At 49.8% G+C, this 24,083-nt stretch overlaps 1 protein-coding gene across 1 annotated transcript in view; it reads left to right on the forward strand.

Annotated features, from left to right (window-relative positions):
* Window positions 1–24,080, forward strand: part of LOC148049038 (tonsoku-like protein) — a 31,675-nt gene extending 7,595 nt beyond the window's left edge. Inside the window, exons 4-21 of the mRNA XM_087703523.1 lie at window positions 428–611; window positions 2,008–2,137; window positions 4,362–4,533; window positions 4,703–4,817; window positions 5,051–5,199; window positions 7,212–7,364; window positions 8,157–8,282; window positions 10,120–10,315; window positions 13,144–13,205; window positions 14,811–14,900; window positions 16,830–16,902; window positions 18,752–18,915; window positions 20,741–20,864; window positions 22,057–22,727; window positions 22,825–22,895; window positions 23,324–23,480; window positions 23,814–23,913; window positions 24,064–24,080. Coding sequence (XP_087559649.1) covers window positions 428–611; window positions 2,008–2,137; window positions 4,362–4,533; window positions 4,703–4,817; window positions 5,051–5,199; window positions 7,212–7,364; window positions 8,157–8,282; window positions 10,120–10,315; window positions 13,144–13,205; window positions 14,811–14,900; window positions 16,830–16,902; window positions 18,752–18,915; window positions 20,741–20,864; window positions 22,057–22,727; window positions 22,825–22,895; window positions 23,324–23,480; window positions 23,814–23,913; window positions 24,064–24,080 — 2,754 coding nt within the window. The remainder of the gene's footprint in view (window positions 1–427; window positions 612–2,007; window positions 2,138–4,361; window positions 4,534–4,702; window positions 4,818–5,050; window positions 5,200–7,211; window positions 7,365–8,156; window positions 8,283–10,119; window positions 10,316–13,143; window positions 13,206–14,810; window positions 14,901–16,829; window positions 16,903–18,751; window positions 18,916–20,740; window positions 20,865–22,056; window positions 22,728–22,824; window positions 22,896–23,323; window positions 23,481–23,813; window positions 23,914–24,063) is intronic.
* Window positions 24,081–24,083: the final 3 nt, after the last annotated feature.

Genomic DNA, 24,083 nt, shown 5'->3' on the forward strand with positions numbered 1-24,083 from the left:
CAAGTGTACTTTTACTAATTATAAATGATCAGAAGCGCAGCAAAGCGAAGACTGATTATTTAGGCGCGAAAGCAAATGATATATAGAATAACCCATTCCCCACCCCTTGGCATCCCAGTTACCGTCCAATCATAATTCTCCCAAGTGTCAGGTGTGAGATAACTTCGAAAGGCATCACCCAGATGGAATGTCGGTGCCGTTGGCCTTGGCGGGAAACCTCCTCCGCATGCGCAGTAAGACAGGCAGCAGAAACTCCAGAATCTTCCTCCAGCACTATTAGTAGTCCCCTCCCAAATACCATGCCCCCCCCTCCCCGTTTCAATGACAGCCGAAGCAGCAGCAAAGCAGAGGCTGACACTATGGCTGCAATCAATGGGCCCCTGCGTTGTCTGAGTGCAGCCTCCTCTCCCTCCCTCTCTCCCCCCAGCACCAGCGCCGCCACCTGGAACTGGCCTGCACCGTCTCCAGCGCAGTGGAGCAGCAGAGGGCTTGGGCCACCATTGGCCGCACCTACATGTTCATGGCCGAGAGTGACCAGCTGGGGGAGGCCCTGCAGGAGGCCGAGAAAGCCTTCATGAAGAGCTTGGCTGTTCTGGAGGACAAGCTGGAAGGTACCATGGGTGGAGAGGGGAGGGGGGGCAGGGCAGGGGCTCCTGGGACCCCGTGGGTTGGTATTCCCCCTGCTGGAGGTGGAACGAGGTCTTGGGGGGGGGGGGGCTTAAGAGTTTCCTCCTATCTTGGAGGTTTCCACAGTTGGGCTGCTGTCTTCTCATACGTGAAGGCAAGGAGGCGTGTCCAAGGATAACGATGCCAAATGCAGCCGGAGTCCATCACCAGGACCAAAAGTTTATTCTTTCAAGGTTTCGGGGGGGTCCTGCTGGAGCCAGTCCTTGAGGAACCCCCTTTTCTCTCCAGAAAGTCTGCACTCGGCTGCTCCACACATTGAGGAAGGAGAATATTTGTGGCTCAGGGTTGAAATGAGGGGCCCTTGGGGGGGGGTCTCCGAGCTTGCTCTTTTTCTGGCAGACGTTTCATGACCCAGCTAGGTAACATCCTCAGTGCTTGATGGGTGTGCAGTTTGCAGGGAGGAATGAAGAGGAGGACGATGATGACTGTGGGGTCCTTGATACTCTCTGAGCTTGCTTGTTTTCTTACAGACGTTTCATGACCCAGCTGGGTAACATCATCAGGGTTTGTGTGGAGGAGGAGGGGAGAGGAGGAGGAGACAATTGGGGTCCTTCTTGTTCTCTGAGCTTGCTTGTTTTTCTTACAGACGTTTCATGATCCAAGCAGGTAACATCCTCAGTGCTAGAAGGAAGGGCAGTTTGTGGAGTGGAGAAGGAGAGAATGGGAAGGAAGGAAGGAACAAAGGAAGGAAGGAAGGAAAGGGAGGAAGGGAGGAAGGAAGGAAAGGAAGGAAGGAAGGAAGGAAGGAAGGAAGGAAGGAAGGAAGGAAGGAAGGAAGGAAGGAAGGAAGGAAAGGATGGACAGGGGAGTCCTTGGTGCTCTCTGAGCTTGATTTCTTGCAGGCGTTCCCTGACCCAAACTAGGTAACAGCATCTCTGCTAATATCACCCAGTTTCCTTCCTCTGCAAGGAAAGAAGCTCAGAGAGCACCAAGGATCCTTCCACACATTGTATTTAGGTGGTTGTGCGTAACTATTAATTGTTAATTAGGGTGTTGATGGCCGGCTATTAAGTTGTAAGTTGTTTCCTTGTGTCGCCAGCCCTTGGCTCCCAAGCACCTGACAGGCTGAGGGTCCATCCCCTTTCTAAAACAAAAAGCTACACACGGCCAGGAGGCGCATAAGCACGACGGGTGGAGCAGCCCGTTCTAGAAATGGTGTTGTCGGGTCTCCTGCAGGGGGGTTGGACTAGATGACCTACAAGGTCCCTCCTGACTCTTAATCTGTTTTAAAAAAAGCCCAGAGAGAAAGACCGGACGGACAAAGCTTTGGTCTCAGGGACCGAGTCTGATCGGATCCTGCCAGCTCTCTTCTCCTTGCAGGGCAGGTGCCGCAGCGGGAGGGCAGCGAGATGCGGGCACGGCTCTACCTGAACCTCGGCCTGATCTACGACAGCTCGAGGAACCCAGCTATGCGCACCTCCTACTTCAAGAAGAGCATCTACATCTCAGAGTAAGGGGCCCCCCTGAGAGGTGGGGGGGGCTCTCTCTTCTCCCTGCTCCACCTGGGTCAGCAGTCAGTCTCTGGGAAGCCCCGGGGGGTTTGGGGTGGCCAGGGGTTGGGCTAGAAGACCTCCAAGGTCCCTTCCAACTGCAGGTTGTCAGGTTCTCAAAAGATGCCGTAATTGATTCATGAGTCTCGAGCCAAGTTTCAAAAGAGAAACAGTCCTTTGTTAGGAGCCCCATTTGGCAAGGCCTCTTTTGCAGTCAGATCTGAGCCTCATTTGAATTATAGCTGAACTTTACCCCTCTTCCTCCCCCCCCACTTCAGTCTGTGTCATAAATCACATTCCCCAATGAGGTGCTCCCCTCCCAAGCCTGCTGCAGTCATCTGAGATCCGACTTTAGCCGAAAGCATGCGTGGAATGCGCTCCCCCCTCCCTTTCCTCCCCATGGCAACTTTAGGAGTTGACACAGATAGTCCTTGATTTATGGCCACGATGGAGCCCAGAATTTCTGTTGCTGAGACATTTGCTAAGTGAGTTTGGTCCCCTTTACAGCCACCGCTGTTAAGTGAATCACTGCAGTTGTTAAGTAAACCTGGGCTTCCCCGTGGACTTTTTGCTTGTCGGAAGGTCGCAAAAGGGGGGAATCACGTGACCCTGAGGCTCTGCGACCGTCATAAATACGAGGTGGTTGCCAAGCGTCCAAATTTTAATCACGCGACCATGGGGATGCTGGAACGGTCGTAAGCGTGAAAAATAGTCGTAAGTCACTTTTTTCAGTGTCGTCGTAAATTTGAACGATCCCTAAACAAACTGTTGTAAGCTGCCCATGCCAATTGCCAAGTGTCCGAATTTTGATTGGGTGACCACGGATGGGGCGGCTGCAACGGTGGTCAGTGGGAAAAACCATCCTGGGTCCCTCTTTTCAGTGTTGTTCTACCTTCAAACCGTCACTAAACAGACTGTTATAAGTTGAGGAATACCTGCATCAGGCAGTTCAATTTCTTAGCATCCGTGGCTCCTAATGGCTCCCCTCCAGTTTTATTCTTTCTTTTTCTTTCCTTCCTTCTTTTTTTTCTCTCTCTGTTTTTCTTTCGTTCTCTCTTTCCTTCCTTTCTCTCTCTTTCTTTCCCTCTCACTTTCTCTTTCTCCTTTCCTTCCTTCTTTACTTTTTTCTTCCCTTTTTCCCTTCCTTTCTTTTTCTTTCTTTCCTTCCTTTCTCTCTCTTTCTTTCTCTCTCACTTTCTCTTTCTCTCTCCTTCTTTCCTTTTTTCTTCCTTTTTTCCCTCCTTTCTTTTTCTTTCTTTCCTTCCTTTCTCTCTCTTTCTTTCTCTCTCACTTTCTCTTTCTCTCTCCTTTCCTTCCTTCTTTCCTTTTTTTCTTCCTTTTTCCCCTTCCTTTCTTTTTCTTTCTTTCCTTCCTTTCCCTCTCTTTCTCTCTCACTTTCTCTCTCCTTTCCTTCCTTCTTTCCTTTTTTCTTCCTTTTTTCCATTCCTTTCTCTCTTTTTCTTCCTTCCTTTCTCTCTCTTTCTCTTCCTTTCTTACTTTGTTTCTTCCTCCCTTCTTTCCTTTCTCTATTTGTTTCTTGCTCTCCTTCCTTTCTGTCTCTCTCCTTCTTTCCTTCCGTCCTTTTCTTTCCTTTCTCTCATTTATATTTCACACATTTCTGAACTGCCCACCTCCTTTAAAGAGGGATTCTGGAACAGTCTACAATAAAACATCAAAATACTAAAACAGCCTTATCAATGATAAAATGTGAGGCTTGGCATTTTAATTTCAAATCCTTGGACTCTGGAGAGAGAGAGAAGCTGGGGTGCTAACAACTCTGTTATTCTAGTAAGGAAGGGAAGGAAGGAAGGAAGGAAGGAAGGAAGGAGGGGGGAGAAATGGAAAGAATGGGAAGGAGTGAAGGAAGGAAGGGAGGAGAGGAGGGAGGAATTGAGGCAGAGTGTGAAGGAAGGAAGGAAGGAAGGAAGGAAGGAAGGAAGGAAGGAAGGAAGGAAGGAAGGAAGGAGGGGGGAGAAATGGAAAGGATAGGAAGGAGTGAAGGAAGGGAGGGAGGAGAGGAGGGAGGAATTGAGGCAGAGTGTGAAGGAAGGGAGGGAGGGAGGGAGGAAGGAAGGAAGGAAGGAAGGAAGGAAGGGGAATTAATAAATTGTAGGCAACCGGAGCCTCCTCCACCCGCCCGGCAGGGCGTTGCCACAGTGCCCGCGGTTCTCTTCCACCTCCTAGGCAGGCCCACCTGTCGGAAGACCTCTTCCGCGCCTACTTCAACCTTGGCAATATCCACCTGCGGGAGAAGGAGCATTCACAGGCCATGCGCTGCCTGGAGCGAGCCCGGGAGTGCGCCTGTAAGATGAAGGAGAAATACATGGAGAGCGAGTGTTACGCCAGCATTGCCCAGGTAAGAGACTCGCCTTGAGAGTGGGGGGGGGGCTCTCCTGCACCCCACGAACCCCAAGACCCTCTGCCTTCTCGCTCTGCTCAAGCGGAAGCCCAGAGCAGGGGGGCTCCACTTCTGGACTCGCGGACTTCAACTCCCAGAAGTGACCCTTGCCCTTGGTCCCACTCAGGTCCTGCTGGGTCTGGGGGACTTCGTAGCCGCCAAGCGCTCCCTGAGGAAGGCCTACCGCCTGGGCTCCTCTCAGCCCCAGCAGCGGGACAGCGTTGCCCGCCACCTGCGCTACGGTGAGTGCTGGCGCCTGGGGGTGTGGCCTCTGGCAGTTGGCTTAGAGCAGTGTTTCTCAACCGTGGCGACTTTAAGTCCTGTGGACTTCAACTCCCAGAATCCCCCAGCCAGCAGCGCTGGCTGGGGGATTCTGGGAGTTGAAGTCCACAGGACTTAAAAGTCGCCACGGTTGAGAAACACTGGCTTAGAGGCTGCTCCTCACCACTCCCCTGCGACTCTTCCTTCCCGCCAGCCACCAAGGTGAGCCGTTTGCAGGAAGCCCTGGAGGAGGCAGAAGCCGCCAGCGAACTGGGGGCAGCCCTGGGACTCTCCGAGCAACTGGGAGACCTTTTCTGCAAGGTGGGCGAATATCGGCGGGCTGCCGAGGCCTATGAGAAGCAGGTAGGCCTGTCTGGCTGTTCGGGGGGGTGAAGCGATGGAGGAATTGTGGGGAAGGGAAAGAAGCCAGCTGTCCCCGATTCTGACCTTCGGCTCAGCTCAGCTGCTCTCTGGATGGTTGGAGGGAGGGGGGGGAGGTCAGCCTCGGAGGTGCCCCTGAGCTGGCCAGATATCCCTAGTTCTCCCAAGTTGGGGCCAGGCGGTCACTCGGAGAGCCGAAGTGGCGCAGTGGTTAAATGCAGCACTGCAGGCTACTTCAGCTGACTGCTAGATCAGCAGTTCAGCGGTTCAAATCTCACCGGCTCAGGGTTGACTCAGCCTTCCATCCTTCCGAGGTGGGTGAAATGAGGACCCGGATTGTTGTTGGGGGCGATATGCTGACTCTGTAAACCGCTTAGAGAGGGCTGGAAGCCCTATGAAGCGGTATATAAGTCTAACTGCTATGGCTATTGCTACTACTTAGAAATTGGCAGTCCAAGGCAGCAGCCAGTGCTAGTATATTGGTTATCTGCTCCAGGGCACCCTTGGAATCCTGCATCCAGTTTTGGTCGCCACGATGTAAAAAAGGATGTGGAGACTCTGGAAAGAGTGCAGAGAAGAGCAAGAAAGAGGATTAGGGGACTGGAGGCTAAAACATATGATGAAGAATGGCTGCAGGAACTGGGAATGTCTAGTTTAATAGAAAGAAGGACCAGGGGAGACATGATAGCAGTCTTCCAATATCTCAGGGGTTGCCCCAAAGAAGAGGGAGGCAAACTATTTTCCAAGGAACCTGAGGGCAGAACAAGAAGCAATGGGTGGAAACTAATCAAAGAGAGAAGCAACTTAGAACTAAGATGAAACTTCCTTAGTGAGAACAGTTAACCAGTAGAACAACTTGCCTCCAAAAGTTCTCGGTGTTCCATCACTGGAGGTTTTCAAGAAGAGATTGGAGAAACATTTGTCTAAAATGGTGTAGGGTTTCCTGCCTGAATAGTGGGTTGGACTAGAAGACCTCCAAGGTCCCTTCCAACTCTGTTATTCTAGGAAGGAAGGGAAGGAAAGAAGGGGAATTAATAAATTGTTTTAGAACAATTAATCTGTGGAACAACTGGCCACCAGAAGTTGTGAATGCTCCAACACTGGGAGTCTTTAAGAAGATGTTGGATTACCATTTGGTGTAGGGTTTCCTGCCTAAGCAGGGGGTTGGACTAGAGGACCTCCAAGGTCCCTTCTAACTCTGTTATTCTGTTCTAGAACCAAGCGCCTTGACTGCCAAGGCTCGATAGAAGCAGGAAGTCCAATCAAAACCAGAGGAGGTTGGGATTGTATCAAGTCATGATGAAAGATAGAGGTGGAGATAGAGGAAATAGTTTAAATAAGAGGGATGTAAGGAGATGCAAGATCCCAAGGGAGGATCCTGTGTGGGAGAGTGGTTAGAAAAGGAACAAGAGTCGAAAGGCTAAAAAGGGTGAGAGATGATGGATAGATAGAATACTTCTTAATAGAGGACTTGTTTGATCAAGAGTTAGAAAACAGAGTTAGAATGGGGAAAATATTACTACGTATATTGCTGTATAATATATTATCATTACTGTGTAGATGCAATTGTTAGAAGCTGAAAGATTATTATCAGATATACTGGAATAATAGTAGTAGAAGTATTGTATATAAACTGATCATCACTACTACTATTTTAACTACTATTATTAATTTCAGAATTATGAATGTTTTGTAAATCTAAAATGACTTAGACAATACACTGTTCATTAAGTACACACACACATATATATATATATATATATATATATATATATATATATATATATATATATATATATATATATATATATATATATATATATATATATATATATATATATATATATATATATAAATATAACAAAATAATGATTTTAAACATGATGAAATCTTAGCCACTTGGTCAGGCAGTGGGGTGGGAGCCCGGCCGATGCAGGATTCGGGTCTCTTTCCGGAAGATCTCCAGGACCCTAAACAGGGGGCTCCTTTTTCAGCTCGGCCATGCCAAGGCCTTGGGGCGGACGGAGCAGGAACTGGCTGTGATCCACGTCTCTTTGGCGGCCACCTTCGGGGACCTAAAGGACCATGTGCGAGCAGTGCAGCATTACCAGGCAGAACTGGCCCTGCGGCGTGGGAACCCCCTGGAGGTAACAGGGGGAGGCGGGAGGGCTCCAGGTGGGCCTCTGCAGGACATTTCCTGCCCCAGCCAATCCCCGTGGCTGAGACAATAGCATCATGGAGGGAGGATGTGAGCTGAAGTGGCTCTTCAACCTTCGGCCCTTTAGGATTTGTGGACTTCAACTCCCAGAATTCCCCAGCCAGCGCATGCATTCTGGGAGTTGAAGTCCACAAGTCTTTAAAGGGCCCAAGGTTGGAGACCCCCTGAGCTAAAAGACCACTTAAAGTTGTGCAGTGGTTAGAATGCAGTATTTCAGGGAAGGAAGGAAGGGCCCTGGTGGCACAATGGTTAGAGTGCAACGTTGCAGGCTGACTCTGCCGACTGACAGCAGTTCGATCCTGAGCGGCTCGAGGTTGACTCAGCCTTCCGTCCTTCCGAGGTGGGTAAAATGAGGAGCCAGATTGTTGGGGGGCGAGAGGCTGACTCTGTACACCGCTTAGAGAGGGCTGGAAAGCACCGTGAAGCTGTATATAAGTCTATTGCAAAGTGGGAAGGAGGGAGGGAGGAATGAAGGGCCGTGGTGGCACAATGGCTAGAGTGCAGTATTGCAGGCTGACTCTGCCCACTGCCAGCAGTTCGAATCCCACCAGACTCATCCTTCCATTCTTCTGAGGTGGGTAAAAGGAGGACCCAGATTGTTGGGGGCAAGAGGCTGACTCTGTAAACCGCTCAGAGAAGGCTGGAAAACACTGTGGGGACGATATACTGTATGTGTCTTAAGTGCTGTGGCTATTTAACCTGGTCTCTTCTCTCATGCCAGGAGGCCAAGACCTGGCTGAACATCGCCCTGGCCAAGGAGGAGGCTGGCCAAAGCTACGCGGAGTTGGAGCCCTGTTTTCAAGCTGCTTTGCAGGCTGCACAAAAGGCTGGGGACCACAAACTGGAGGTGATTTCTTTTCGTTGTTTGTTTTGCAAACGGCAGTTTTTGTCTTGGCGATTTTGCAGAAGGAAGGGGGCCGAAAAACAAGAAAGGGATGTGGTCCCAAAGGTGCTTTTTTCCAAAAGGCAACTGGACATGCTTGGAAATGTTTTTGCTTCTCATCCAAGAAGCATCCAGTTTTGGTCACCACACTGTAAAAAGGGTGCTGTGACTCTGGAAAGAGGGCAGAGAAGAGCAACCAGGATGATGATGAGGGGATTGGAGGATAAAACATATGAAGAATGTTTGCAGGAACTGGGCCTGGCTGGTCTAGTGAAGAGAAGGACCAGGGGAGACAGGAGAGCATCTTCCAATATTTGAGGGGCTGCCACAGAGAGGAGGGGGGAAAGCTATTCTCCAAAGCACAAGAGAGAGAGAGGGAGAGGGAGGGAGGGGGGGGAGGGAGGGAAAGAAAGAAAGAAAGAAAGAAAAAGGAAGGAAGAAAAGGAGGACAGAAGGAAGGAAGGAAGAAAAAATAATGAAAAAAGAAAAAAGAGAGACATGGCCAATGTAGGGAAGAGAAGGACCAGGGGAGATAGGAGAGCATCTTCCAATATTGGAGGGGCTGCCACAGAGAGGAGGGGGGAAAGCTATTCTCCAAAGCACAAGAGAGAGAGAGGGGGGAGGGGGAGGGAGGGAGGGAAAGAAAGAAAGAAAGAAAAAGGAAGGAAGGAAAGGAGGACAGAAGGAAGGAAGGAAGAAAAAATAATGAAAAAAGAAAAAAGAGAGACATGGCCAATGTAGGGAAGAGAAGGACCAGGGGAGATAGGAGAGCATCTTCCAATATTGGAGGGGCTGCCACAGAGAGGAGGGGGGAAAGCTATTCTCCAAAGCACAAGAGAGAGAGAGAGAGGGGGGGGGAGGGAGGGAGGGAAAGAAAGAAAGAAAGAAAAAGGAAGGAAGGAAGGAAAGGAGGACAGAAGGAAGGAAGGAAGAAAAAATAATGAAAAAAGAAAAAAGAGAGACATGGCCAATCTAGGGAAGAGAAGGACCAGGGGAGACAGGAGAGCATCTTCCAATATTGGAGGGGCTGCCACAGAGAGGAGGAAGGGGTCAAGCTATTCTCCAAAGCACCTGAAGGCCAGACAAGGAAGAATGGATGGAAACTGATCAAGGAGAGATTTCTGACCATGAGAACTATCAACCCATGGAACAGAATTTCCCTTCGGAAGTTGTGGCAGCTTCATCCCTGGAGGATTTCAAGAAGAGACTGGAGATCTGCCATCTCTCAGAAATGGTGTAGGGTCTCCTCCTTGGGCAGAGGGGGGTTGGACTAGATGACCTACAAAGTCCCTTCCAACTCTGTTAATCTGTAAACTTCTTCAATTCTGATTGAAGAAGAAAAAAAAAGAAAGTTCAGTTGTCTTTTGGAAAAAGCACCTTTGGGACAATTGTTACCTGGACGATGGAGGATCTGAAAGACTTCTCCAGGTGGTGGAGAAGGGCACCTCATTCGGCAATGTGATTTATGACACAGACGGGGGGGTGGAGGAACAGGGCGAAAGTTCAGCTATAATTCAAATGAGGCTCAGACCTGACTGCAAAAGAAAAAGTATTGCCAAAATGCTCCTAATAAATGACTGGTTTTCTTTTGAAACTTGGCTCGAGGCTCATGAATCAATTAGGGCAATTTTTGGAAACTGGACATGCTTAGAAACTGCTGGGGAATTCTGGGAGTTGGAGTCCATAAGCCTTAAAGGGGCCACGCTTGGCGAACGCTGCTCTATACTTCGTTCTTCGCTTGACCTGGCTCAAGATTGACGGCTGTCCTTCAAAATGACCACACCCATCACTTTTTTGTCAGCTTCAGATCCTGCAGCATCTACAAGCCTCCCAGCAGAGATGCAGCTGCCCGCCGGCGGTCACGGCGGAGACCTCAGCCCGTCTGCAGTCACTCTGCGCCTCCGTCGGCCGCCACTCGGACGGGGAGAGCAGCGAGGAAGAGGAGCTGCACAACAGCCAGGCCTTGGAGGCCAGCGACTTGGAGCTCTCCGACACTGGTGAGCATCGTGGGGGGGGGGGTGTGTTTGCTTTTAGCCCTAGACAAGTAGCTGAGTCCTCTATTTATGGCCACGATTGAGTCCCAACGTTTTTGCCGCTAAGCGAGGTGTTTCCTAAGTGAGTTTTGCCTCGTTTTACGATGTTCCTTGCCACGGTTGTTAAGTGAATCACTTTAGTTGTTAAGTCAGCCGTACGGTCGTTAGGTGAATCTGGCCTCCCCGTGGACTCTCTGTCAGAAGGTCGCGAAAGGGGATCGCGTGACCCTGGGGCATAAATACGAGTCGGTCGTCAAGCCTCTGAATTTTGATCCCATGGATGATGCAGGTGTCGTAAGAGTGGAAAAAGAGGCTGTTTGTTCCAGTGCCATTGTAATGTCGAACGGTCACTAAATGAACCGTCGTAAGTCGAGAACTACCTGTATGGAATCCAATTGCTAGGTCTCCCCATGGGGGTTGGTCAAAGGACGGGTTGCGGTTTTCCTGCCTTGTCAAATGGTCACTTAATGCTCGTGAGTTCCAGCAGGAGGAGGAAGGCAGGAATGAGGATCCCACCTTCATCCACATCAGCCCAGGCGCTTCCTGGTCAGTGTTGTGGCCCATCAGCGGAGCTGGAAGCAGAGTCGGAGAGTGAGGATTAAGATTAAGATTTAGTTTATTTGTATGCCGCCCTTCTCCGGGAGGGACTCAGGGCGGCGAACAACTCAAAAGGGGAAAAAGGGGATACAAACACAAAACACGTAATTAAAATACACAAGAGTCATACAGTCGAGAGGGGAGGGGAACTCATCACCCCCAGGCCTGCCGGCACAGCCAGGTTTTAAAGGCTTTCCGGAAGGCCTGGAGAGAGGTGAGGGTCCGAATCTCCGCGGGGAGTTCGTTCCAAAGGGCCGGAGGTTGGGGAGGAACCTGGGTCAGTCCTGGAGTCTGGGGAAGGCTCTGACAAGGGCTCTGTGTCGGAGGCAGAGAGGGGGCTGGGGCCGTCTGACAGTTATCGGCTGCCTTCAGAGTCAGACATCAGTGAGGCAGAAGAACAGCTGGAGCCTCTTCCCAGTATGCTCATGTGCAGAGTTGCCAGATGAAGGGAAGAGCTAAAGAACAAGAGCTGACTGGGGAGTAAGGCCAGAGGTGGAAGGTGAATGGCCCCTCCCAGAGGACATAAAAGAGGAGCAAAAGGGGAGAGGAGTTTGCAGGAGACAATTAGTCCCATTCATTGGGGTGAAGGTCTGTTCCTGACTTCTTGCCAAGGAATTGGCAAGGTGGCGCAGTGGTTAAAGTGCAGTACTGCAGGCCACTTCAGCTGACTGTTATCTGCAGTTCGGCGGTTCAAATCTCACCGGCTCAGGGTTGACTCAGCCTTCCATCCTTCCGAGGTGGGTAAAATGAGGACCCAGACTGTGGGGGCGATATGCTGACTCTGTAAACCGCTTAGAGAGGGCTGAAAGCCCTATGAAGCGGTATATAAGTCTAACTGCTATTGCTATTTGGAAGATATCCAAGCCAGATGAAGGTCCCTTATTGTGAAATCTCATGAAGGGCTTTGCTGGAGCGGAATTCCCTTTAACCTAAACAAAAGGGGTTTTATCAGGACGAGGAGCCGGCTTCGTGTTTTGGGGAAGCCTCGGTCAGAACTGTCGGTCCCAAAGGCAGCCGGGCACGAATCCATGCCAGGGATGAGCTTCTCCCTGCAAAAGTGCCACCTTTGTAGCCCCGACTGTTCTCAGTCATCCCAAAGGCACAAATGGCTTTGGGGCCTGAATGACCAGCTGCCTGCAAGGAGCATCAGTCCTTCCGTTCCCCACCATCCTGTCAGAGCCGAAGAAGCTTCTTGGAGGAGAAGCGAAACTCCTTCGAAAGAAAAAAACAAACAAGGAAGTCCAGTTGCCTCCTGAGAAAGAGACCTTTGGGGCAATCCTCTCTCGGGCTTGTCTGGAGCAGCTCCCAAAACACAGCTGCCAACGGGGAGCAGGATGACCTTTGGAGGGAGATGTCCTACGAGAGAGAGAGACATCTCTTACACAAGCTCAAAATCTGAGAGAAAATTTTTATAAGATGTTCTATAGATCAGTGTTTTTCAACCTTGGCCACTTGAAGATGTCTGGACTTCAACTCCCAGAATTCCCCAGCCAGCGAATGCTGGCTGGGGAATTCTGGGAGTTGAAGTCCAGACATCTTCATGTGGCCAAGGTTGAAAAACACTGCTATAGATGGCACTTAGATCCTAAAAAGCTGGCCTCTATGTATCCGAACTTACAGCCTAAATGTTGGAGATGTGGCTCTCTCGATGCTACATATTTTCATATATGGTGGACCTGCCAAAAGATTAAGGCATTCTGGATAAAAATATGGTGGGTTATGCAAAATATCTTAAAAAGAAGGATAAAGTTTACTCCTCAGCTATTCCTACTAGGTATATGTACTGACTTTATAGCGGTAGAGACTAACTTGATTCTGCACCTAATAACGGCAGCAAGACTGTTGGTGGCGCAATATTGGAAGAAGGAAGACTTGCCTACAACCCAAGAATGGACATTGAAAGTTACAAACTTAGCCGAGATGGCAAAAATATCGGCATATCTTAAAGACCACTCAAACGAGAGATATAAACGAGACTGGAAAAAAATGGATTGATTATATACAAAATAAATACGGGACCGAGAGAGAGAGAGACACACGGATATTGTGTGGAGGGGAATTTGCAGGGGTTAGAGAGGGTCTCTGCCTTGGGGCCTTCTGGGGGGGGGGGGGGAGAGATCTACCCAACAGGTCCAAGGGGACTTTGGAGCCCCCGAGGCTTCCTCTGATCCCCCCCCCCCCCGCTTCTCTTCCAGATGACGAGGAGGAGATGGAGGGCTACGGCAAGGCTGTCCCGGGACGGCGCAGAATCAACAAGGTGAGCCCAGGAGCTGTGACAGGGCAGGGTGGGCCTCAGGTGCAAAAGACCCCCCACCCACCCACCCTTCCAGGGCTGAAATGCCGACGGTTGAGGCTGCTTTGCCTGAACCAAGAGTCAAAAATGCTAAAAAAATGGTTTTTAAAAAAGAGGATCACACCTCACACAGCTGATCTTTGGAAGCATTTTGTTCTACTGCAGGTTCTCAGGGGTGGGGTGGGGTGGGGGTCTGTTTTTGCTCCCCCAGTTACAGGACTACATAGCCATGCCCACCCAGTCACATGACCCCACCAAGCCACACCCACAGAACCAGTACTCCGAGGTGGCGCAGTGGTTAAATGCAGCACTGCAGGCCACTTCAGCTGACTGTTATCTGCAGTTCAGCGGTTCTAATCTCACCGGCTCAAGGTTGACTCAGCCTTCCATCCTTCCGAGGTGGGTAAAATGAGGACCCAGACTGTGGGGGCGGTATGCTGACTCTGTAAACCGCTTAGAGTGGGCTGAAAGCCCTATGAAGCGGTATATAAGTCTAACTGCTATTGCTACTGCTATTGCTATTCTATTGCTATCTATCTAACTATCATCTATCTATCTATCTTCTACATCTATCTTATCTATTATCTATCCATCCAAGGCTTAAGGTTGACTCAGTCTTCCATCCTTTCGAGGTGGGTGAAATGAGGACCCAGACTGTGGGGGCAATATGCTGACTCTGTAAACCGCTTAGAGAGGGCTGAAAGCCCTATGAAGTGGTATATAAGTCTAACTGCTATTGCTATTGCTAGTAGTAAAAAAAATATTAGATTTCACCACTGCCCCCCCACCCCCCGCAATGTGAAGGGCCAGCTAAACGCATGGACCCCTCAAGAGCCTATGCTGAAGAACCTCTGCAGCTTCTGCTCAGAGGTAGATAGCAATAGCAATAGCAGTTAGACTTATATACCGCTTCATAGGGCTTTCAGCCCTCTCTAAGCGGTTTACAGAGTCAGCATATCGCCCCCAACAACAATCCGGGTTCTCATTTCACCCACCTCGGAAGGATGGAAGGCTGAGTCAACCCTGAGCCGGTGAGATTTGAACAGCCGAACTGCAGAACTAGCAGTCAGCTGAAGTAGCCTGCAGTGCTGCATTTAACCACTGTGCCACCTCGGCTCAAGGGAGGTTGTGACTATGTGAGGATTCTAGGCTGGTTCCTCGTTTCACTCCGTCCCTCGTTCTGCCATCCCTCCTCCAGTGGGGTGTTTCTTTGGCCTTTGGGCTGGTGGGTTGCTCCCAGTTCGGCCAAACCAGTAGTGGAATGGAGGCCTGGGTCGCAGAGCCGGCAGCAACCCTAGGCCTGCCGCGCCCTGAATCACTTCCCTCGCCGCCGTTGGGCTGCCGCCATTTTGTTTTCCAGTGAGTATGCTTGCACGGTTCACTGCAAATTGTTCTGTGCATGCACGGAGAACAGTTGACACTGAACAGCGCGCATATGGCGTGCGGGTGGGTTGCGAACCAGTAGTAAAACCGGCAGCAGCAACCCACCCCTGGCTGGCATGGCGGGTGGGAGCCCGTTTGTCCCACGGAAGGGAGACACGTGGCATTGGGGCCTCTTCCTTTCCTCAGTGGAACCAGCGCAACGACAAGGGCGAGACGCCGCTGCACCGCGCCTGCATCGAAGGGAACTTGCGCCAAGTCCAGTATTTCCTGGAGAAGGTCAGTCTGCGGCAGGGGGGGGGGAATTCATTTTCCCCAAGGGGTCCCAGGAGAAACTAGGACCCTTGTGGGCAACCGAACCAATGGGCTGGACTTAATTCTGGCCCCAGTTTATTTAGATGTCTGGATGTGGGTTATGTATGCGCACACTTTGAGAGCAGGCAACAATTTCATTTTTAATGTGCACCAGTGCGCCCACAGTAAAAAATGACAATGAAGGTCAGCTGGTCTGTCTGTCTATCCATCCTATCTATCTATCTAATCTATCCATCCATCCATCTCTATCAACTATTTCTATCCATCCATCCATCCATCTCTATCATCTACCTACCTACCTACCTATCCATCTATATCTATCATCCATTCATCTCTCTGTCTGTCTGTATCTGTCTATCCATCCATCTATTATCTCTATCTATCCATCCATCCATCCATCCATCCACCCACCCATCCATCCATCCACCCACCCACCCACCCACCCACCCACCCACCCACCTACCTACCTACCTACCTACCTACCTACCTACCTACCCATCTATATCATTTATTCATCCATCTATTATTGATCTATTTTTATATCTATCTATTTACCTATTTATCTATTTATCCATCCATCTATATCTATCCATCCATCCATTATCGATCTGTCTAGCTCTATCTACCTATTTACCTATTTATCTATCTATTTGCCTATCCATCTATATCATCCATCCATCATCTATCTATCATCTATCCATCCATCCATCCATCCATCTATCCACCTATTTATCTATCTATTTACCTATTCATCTATATCTATCTATCATCCATCCATCCATCCTATCATCCATCCATCCTATCTATCATCTATCTATCTATCTATCTATCTATCTATCTATCTATCTATCTATCTATCTATCTATCTATCCATCTATATCTATCATCTGTATATTCATCTATATCATCTATCTCTATCTATCTCTATATATCTATCATCTCTCTCTCTCTCTATCAATCATCTATTCATCTATATCATCTATCATCTATATCATCTATCTATCTATCTATCTATCTATCTATCTATCTATCTATCTATCTATCTATCTATCTATCTATCTATCTATCTATCTATCTATCTAATGTTCTTCCAGTTGACCTCAGGGAGGCTGGAGTGGGACAGCCAAAGGGCCAGATGTGTCCCGAGGGCCATCAAATGCCCAGATCAGGTCTTGGGCTCGCAGGAAAGGTGGCCGCGGGAGGGGAGAGGGGAGCCTTGTGGAGTCAGGTGGGAGGGGGCTTTTCCCCTTCCGGCTCGTCTCAGCTTCGGGCCCAGTCCAAGCCCCCGTCTTCCGTCTCTACCTAGAGACTCGTGAGTGGTGGTGGGAGACACATGCCAGCACAAAGGAGCAGCCCCCTCTTCCTCCTAAGCTCACCCCCCCCCCATAGTTGACTAAAATGATTATCCAAATGGCAAACCTGTAGAGCAGATTTTAATCCACTTTTTGCAACCTGTGGATTTCAACTCCCAGAATTCCCCCAGCCACCCAGCATTCTAACAAAACACATTTTAAGTTGGTGTGTGTGTGTGTGTGTGTGTGTGTGTGTTGCCAATTAAGGCAGGGGTGAGCAACCTTGCAACTTTAAGGTGTGGACAGAATTCTGGGAGTTGAAGTCCACAGGTCTTTAAATTCCCAAATTTAGGCAGCCCTGATTTAGAATTAATATTCAGGAGGGGAGGCTGTGAAATCCCTGCAGAGGTTATTTTTCCCCTCCCTGCTTACAAGTTAGGCAAAACTGCCCCCCCCCCCCCGGGAAGGAGCAATGAAATCAAATCCTACGAGAACATTTTCCAACAGACGATCGTGCAAACATGGATTGAATTGAAAAAGGCGGCTTTTCTTTGATAGCCTGAAAAACCCCGCAGCCTTCCTTTTCCTCTTTCTGTGCCAGGGGCATCCTGTTAACCCCCGGGACTACTGCGGATGGACTCCCCTTCACGAGGCCTGCAACCACGGGCACCTGGGTAAGCGGGGGAAGCCGAAAGCTGCGGGTGTGGGTTCTGCCCATAAGTGAAGAGGAGGGGGGTCAAACCTCTCCTCCAAAGCCCCTGAAGGCAATTTCAGTTTAATTTCGATTTTAATGGATTTGTATGCCGCCCCAATCCTGAAGGACTCCGGGCGGCTTACGTAAAAACAGTTTAAAAAATTAAAAGAGTTTAAAATACAAGATAAAACAAATTTAAAAAGACACAACACACACTCGATCTTTTTATTATTATTATACATTTTTCATATATACATTCACAATTATATGATCTCATAACTGTTATTAATAATATGTATTTGTAACAATTTTTCTCCCCTGCAGTTGACAATATAATTGAAGTTGCTTTCTTACCATCCCATAACTCCATCTTATCTTACAACAATCCTACTTCTTCTTTCTTCCTTCCCTCCTTCCTTCCCTCCTTTCTTCTCTCCTACTCTCCTTCCTTCCCTCCTTCCTTCCCTCTTTCCTTCCCTCCTTTCTTCTCTCCTTCTCTCCTTCCTTTCCCCTTTCCTTTCCTCCTTCCTTCCCTCTTCCTTCTCTCCTACATTCCCTCCTTCCTTCCCTCCTTTCTTCTCTCCTTCCTTCCCTCCTTTCTTCTCTCCTTCCTTCCCTCCTTCCTTCCCTCCTTCCCCCTTCCCCCCTCCTTTCTTCTCTCCTCTCCTTCCCTCCTTCCTTCCCTCTTTCCTTCCCTCCTTTCTTCCCTCCTTCTCTCCTTCCTTTCCCCTTTCCTTTCCTCCTTCCTTCCCCCTTCCTTCTCTCCTATATTCCCTCCTTCCTTCCCTCCTTTCTTCCCTCCTTCCCCCTTCCCCCCTCCTTTCTTCTCTCCTCTCCTTCCCTCCTTCCTTCCCTCTTTCCTTCCCTCCTTTCTTCCCTCCTTCTCTCCTTCCTTTCCCCTTCCTTTCCTCCTTCCTTCCCCCCTTCCTTCTCTCCTATATTCCCTCCTTCCTTCCCTCTTTCCTTCCCTCCTTTCTTCCCTCCTTCTCTCCTTCCTTTCCCCCTTCCTTTCCTCCTTCCTTCCCTCCTTCCTTCCCCCCTTCTCTTTCTTCTCTCCTTCCTTCCTTCCTCCTCTCCTTTCCCTTCTCTCCTTCCCCTTCCTCCACTCGATCTTAATGGGGCTGAAGCTCAATCAGAGATCAGAAGCCCCAGGCCTGCCGGAACAGCCAGGTCTTAGTAGACTCCCGTAAGGCCGAGAGAGAGGGGAGGGTCCGGATCTCCGGGGGGAGGTCGTTCCATAGGGCCGGGGCAGCTACAGAGAAGGCTCTCCCCCGAGGAGCCGCCAGACGACATTGTGTAGTCGACGGCACCCGGACAAGAAGCAACGGAAACACATTAAGGAGAGAAACAATCTTGAACCAGGGAGGGATTTCCTGACAGTGAGGACAATTAACCAGTGGAACAGCTTCCCACCAGAAGTTAAGGGTGTCCCATCAACTGCAGGTTTTAAGAAGAGTTTGGACAACCATTTGTCTGAAATGGTATGGGGTCTCCTGCTTGAGGAGGGGGTTGGACTAGAAGACCTCCCAGGTCCCTTCCAATTCTTTTATGCTGTTATTTTGATGGAAATTAGTCAAGGATTAACCTAGAATTAAGGAGAAATGTCCTGACAGTGAGGACAATTAACCAGTGGAACTGCCTGCCACCAGAAGCTGTAGGTGCTCCATCCCTGGAGGTTTTTAAGAAAAGACTGGAGAGCCACTTGCCTGCAATGGAACAGGGGCTCCTGCTTGAGCCGGGGGTTGGACTAGAAGACCTCCAAGGTCCCTTCCAACGCTGTCATTCCGCATGGAGGACAAGGTTGGACGGGACTCCCTTGCATCCTCCAGAGAGCGTCCGCTTGCTGTTGGACCACGGTGCCGCCATTGACGATCCCGGGGGGCCGGGCTGTGAGGGCATCACCCCGCTGCACGATGCCCTCAATTGCGGCCACTTTGAGGTGGCGGAGCTCCTGGTCCAGAGAGGCGCCTCAGTGCTGCTGCGCAACGCCAAGGTCAGGAGACCCCGGGCGGGGGGGAATGGGGGGGGGCAAGCGTGAGGGTGTCAGGAGTGGTGCGGCTTTATTTGAGAGCGATGCCCCGCCAGGGATCTGGAGAAGAGCGTGACTCTTCTTCTGCAGATGGCCAGCCTGTCCCCTGCCTTGCTCATCTCTCTGCTCGTTTCTTTATTAATAATTTTATTTTATATTTAATTTATTTTATATTTAATGGTTTTTATTTTATATTTAATTATTTTATTTTACATTTAATGATTTTATTTTACATTTATTTTATTTTATTTTATATTTAATTATTTTATTTTATATTTAATTGTTTTATTTTATATTTAGTAATTTTATTTTACATTTAATAATTTTATTTTACATTTAATGATTTTATTTTACATTTAATGATTTTATTTTACATTTAATTGTTTTATTTTATATTTAGTAATTTTATTTTACATTTAGTAATTTTATTTTTTATTTAGTAATTTTATTTTACATTTAGTAATTTTATTTTATATTTTATTCTATTATTTTATATTTAGTAATGTTATTTTGTATCTAATTATTTTATTTTTTATATTTTATGTTGTATTTTACAATTTTATTTTATATTTTATTCTATTATTTTATATTTTATTCTATTATTTTATATTTTACAATTTTATTTTATATTTTATTATTTTATTTTATATTTTATTCTATTGTTATTTATTTGTTTAGATGTACATTTCCCCTTGAGAGCCGGCAACACAATCTCATTTTTAATCTGGACCAGAGTGCTCATAGTAAAAAAAATGACAATAAAAGTTACTTTATTTTTATCCTGCATTGATTATTTTTATAAACAACAACTTCCTGTTTTCTCCACAACTACAGCCCTGTGAGGTAGGTTGAGCTGAGAATTAAAGCCACCCAGCCAGCTTTCAGGACTAGAACTCACCGTCTCCTGGTCATTGGCCAGAAGTCACCCAGTTGTCTTTCATGCCTAAGACGGAACTAGAACTCATTCTCTCCTGGTCATTGGCCCAAATCACTCAGATCACTTTTATGCCTAAGGTGGAACTAGAACTCCCAGTCTCCTGGTCATTGGCCCAAAATCACCCAGGTGGTTTTGATGCCTAAGGCGGGACTAGAACTCCCAGTCTCCTGGCCCAAAGTCACCCAGATACTTTTCATGCCTAAGGCGGGACTAGAACTCCCAGTCTCCTGGTCATTGGCCCAAAATCACCCAGGTGGTTTTGATGCCTAAGGCGGGACTAGAACTCCCAGTCTCCTGGCCCAAAGTCACCCAGATACTTTTCATGCCTAAGGCGGGACTAGAACTCCCAGTCTCCTGGTCATTGGCCCAAAATCACCCAGGTGGTTTTGATGCCTAAGGCGGGACTAGAACTCCCAGTCTCCTGGCCCAAAGTCACCCAGATACTTTTCATGCCTAAGGCGGGACTAGAACTCCCAGTCTCCTGGTGATTGGCCCAAAGTCCCCCAGCTATCTTTCGTGCCTAAGGGGCGGGACTAGAACTCCCCGTCTCCTGCTTTTAAGCCTGGCGCCTTCGATTAAACGGTCTCTCTTTGCCGTTCCTTGAAGCCCCCTCAACCCTAAAGCCCCTTGCAAAGTGAGGAGTGGGGACCCCTTCCTCCCCCCAGCCAATGGATGCAGAGCCCCCTCCCCCCCCCGGGGGGTCTCCTCTTTTGGGCAAGTCACTCCCCTCCATTCTATCTCCAGCCTGGTGGGGAAGGAAATCCTTATCAGGTGGGTTTTTGCGAGACGCAGGGGAGAAGCCATTTCCTGGGCTGAGCCCCCCCCCCCCGGTGTGTTTTCTTGCCCCTCCAGGGCCTGAGCCCCTTGGGGACCCTGAAAGCCTGGGTGCAGCTCTACGGGAAGGATCTGGACCCGGAGACCCGTCATCGCTGCAGAGCCATGGAGAGCCTGCTCCGGAAAACCACAGCGGAGCCTGGTGAGGCTGTACCCAGTGGGATAATTGGGGGGGGGGGCAGGGGGTTGCTCCAGGACAACAGCCAGCCATCCTCTGGGGGACACACACACACATAAACACACAAACACATGATCTGAGGAGAAGGAGACCACCCCCCTTGCTGTGAGAACTTGTAGAGAGATCTGGCATCTCAATCTCTTTGTCAGCTTCCTTTTACATCGGGGGTCTCGGCCACCGGAAGGTCTGTGGACTTCAATTCCCAGAATTCCCCAGCCAGCTTACGCTGGCTGGGGAATTCTGGGAGTTGAAGTCCACAAGTCTTTATTTTTTTAAAAGAAAAACCTTTATTTTGTTTATGCAAACTTCACATCTTTGCAACGCATTACACTTCTTGTACATATCTGTTGTGATTCTTTTATCTGTACATCTAAGTCTTGTATAGCTATAACTTTATACAATATATATATATATATATATATATATATATATATATATATATATATATATATATATGCATTTAAATTATTTCATGCATCTTTTTTCTTCATTGTCTATATAACATTCTATATATTCTATGTGTAACAACCTTTATTACATTTGAATCGCTCTGCATCCATTCCCTATTATTTATTTGCTACAGTCTGTTTCGTATTTCTACCTTTTAATCATTTTCCGGTTTTGTAGTTGTTGTTTTTTTTATTTGTTGATCTTTCTTCCTTTCTTTTTTGCTTTCCTGCTCCCCCCCCCCCCCCCGAGGTTTTGGTGTCTTGCTATTAAAGTACATTCCAGTTAAGCTTGTCTCGGCATTCGTTACTGGACGGAGGAGGGGGTCAGAACAGATTTTTATTACTGGTATAAGACAAAGTGACAAGACTGGGACAAACTGTAAATAATGTGATGGGATAGAAGGATAGATAATGCATTAAGCAGGCTAATAGCTAATCGGCCAGATTATCTATATATTAGGGGATTGTGTGATCGTAACGGCTTCGCTGGGCTGCACTATTTTAAATGTAAAGCCAATACAAATATTTTTTTTTTAAAAAAGAGAGAGCCTGGCTGCCGTCTCTCAGCCCCCCTAAATGATAGGCAGCCCCCTCCCCAATAGGAGAGCCCACAGTGGAAAGAGGCAGGTGACCCCCCTGTCCTGTCCTGGAGCTTCCTGGGACCTTCGGACTGGACGGGCCCTTTGGTTGACCCAACTCCCTTGCAGGTTCCCGGCCCCCTCCTCCCCGAGGAGAGACCCCCAGCCAACTCTTCGATGCAGAGCTCTCCGAGCCCCTAGCGCCCTGTTCTCCAAGCCCCCCTCCGAAGTCCCCGGGCGCCCGGCAGCGCCATCCAGAGGCGGAAGAAGAAGACTGCATGGCCGCCCTGCGGCCGGTGAAGAAGAAGCAGCGGCTGCTGCTGGAGCAGACCCTGGCGGGGGAGGCGAGGCTGGCCCCCCCTGCAGACTATCAGGCCGCCATGCTTGGGGTGGGGAGCGCCCGCCTCCCTCCGAGCCCCGAGCGCCACAAAGCCCCCCCCAGGCCGGCCCTGATCCCAGCGGACGAGTACGTAGGGGACGACTGGCTGGAGGACGACCTCGCGCCTGGCACGGGGTCTCGCAAAAGGAGCCGCTGGAGCCCAGCCGGAACTTGGGGGTCTGGCTCGGAGGACAGCGAAGGGGGGGCTCCTCGGCAGCCCCCCGAGACCACCAGCAGCAGGAGGAGGAGGAGGCCCGCCCGGCAGACGCGACTCACCCTCGACCGGACCCTGCTGGGCAGGAGCCGAGGAGCCGACCCCCCACCCAGAGTGGACTCTGCTGCTGAGCCCGGCAGCCTTCTGGAAGGAGCCGGCAGCAGCCCCACTCGGCGGGGAGACAGCCCCCCCTCGGGTGCCATGCAGGTGAGTTATGGGACTAACCCCCCTCCCCCCCCATCCTGAGCTGAGCAGGACCCCAAACAGCTTCCTCAGCCTCTGCTCCCCCCTCCTTCTGCTGCAGCTGCCGTCGCCTCCTGTCCGGGTGCGAGTGCGAGTTCAGGACAGCGTCTTCCTGATTCCAGTGCCAAAAAGGTAAAGGGGGGTGGTGGCTTTCCTTAACAGCCAAGATGGTGGTTTTCTATTTTGGCCACTAAATAAGGACTTGCATTTTGCATTGATAAGAGCCGAGGTGGCGCAGTGGTTAAATGCAGCACTGCAGGCTACTGCTAGATCAGCAGGTCAGCGGTTCAAATCTCACCGGCTCAGGGTTGACTCAGCCTTCCATCCTTCCGAGGTGGGTGAAATGAGGACCCAGACTGTGGGGGCGATATGCTGACTCTGTAAACCACTTAGAGAGGGCTGAACGCCGTATGAAGCGGTATATAAGTCTAACTGCTATTGCTATTGCTATTCCTCTGGGGCTGGGAAGCCGAGATGCCGACCCCACGTGAGAAGTGTGTGTGCGTGCGTGTCCTTCCCCGAGAGCCTCTGCTGACCGGCCTCCTTCCTCTTCCTCGCAGGGAGGGTGGGAGCCGTCCGGTCTCGTGGCTGGCTGAGCAGGCCTCCCAGCGCTACTACCAAGCCTGTGGGCTCTTGCCCCGCCTCACCCTCAAGAAGGAGGGGGCCCTGCTGGACCCTCAAGACAGCGTCCTGGACGTCCTGCAAAGCAACGAGGAGGTGAGTGGCTCGGGGGGGGGAGGGGGGGGTTTCTCCCACAGTTTTTGGGCTACACAGCAGGGGCTGGTGACAGGAACCGGAACAAACTCCCTGGAATTTGGGGCAGGAAGACCGAGCGGGATATTGGGGTGCTCCTGACGGAAGCCCCTGGCCAAAGGAGAGGAGGAGGAGGGGGAGCCTTGGGATGAGCCATGCGAAGCGGAGACAGAGGTTCTGCTCTTCTGAACTGGGGACCCCTCGGCCAGGGAAGGAAGGGGGACTCCTTGGGGAGGGGGCAGTTCCTTCTCCTTCCAGACCAGCTGACCCTCCCCCCACTCCCCTTCTCTGTCTCAGGTCTTGGCTGAAGTCCAGTCCTGGGACCTGCCGCCCCTCCTGGAGAGATACCGTAAGGCCTGCCAGACCCTGGCGGTGGGTAAGCACCCAGCCTTCCTCTGCACGGCGCTCTCTCTTCTTCTTCATCATCGTCATCTTCTTCTTCTGCTTTTCATCCCTTGCGAGGTGGAGTCTGGGCAACTGAATGGAGATGAGTGTTTTTACTGGCCGGATGCCCATCCTGTTGCCAATGCGGAGTTTTGTTCAGCAGATACCGTATTTTTCTGAATA

The sequence above is a fragment of the Thamnophis sirtalis genome, unplaced genomic scaffold (genome assembly GCF_051295495.1).
Source record: "Thamnophis sirtalis isolate CommonGarterSnake01/CBP01778 unplaced genomic scaffold, rThaSir2_p1.2 scaffold_2, whole genome shotgun sequence".
NCBI lineage: Eukaryota > Metazoa > Chordata > Lepidosauria > Squamata > Natricidae > Thamnophis > Thamnophis sirtalis.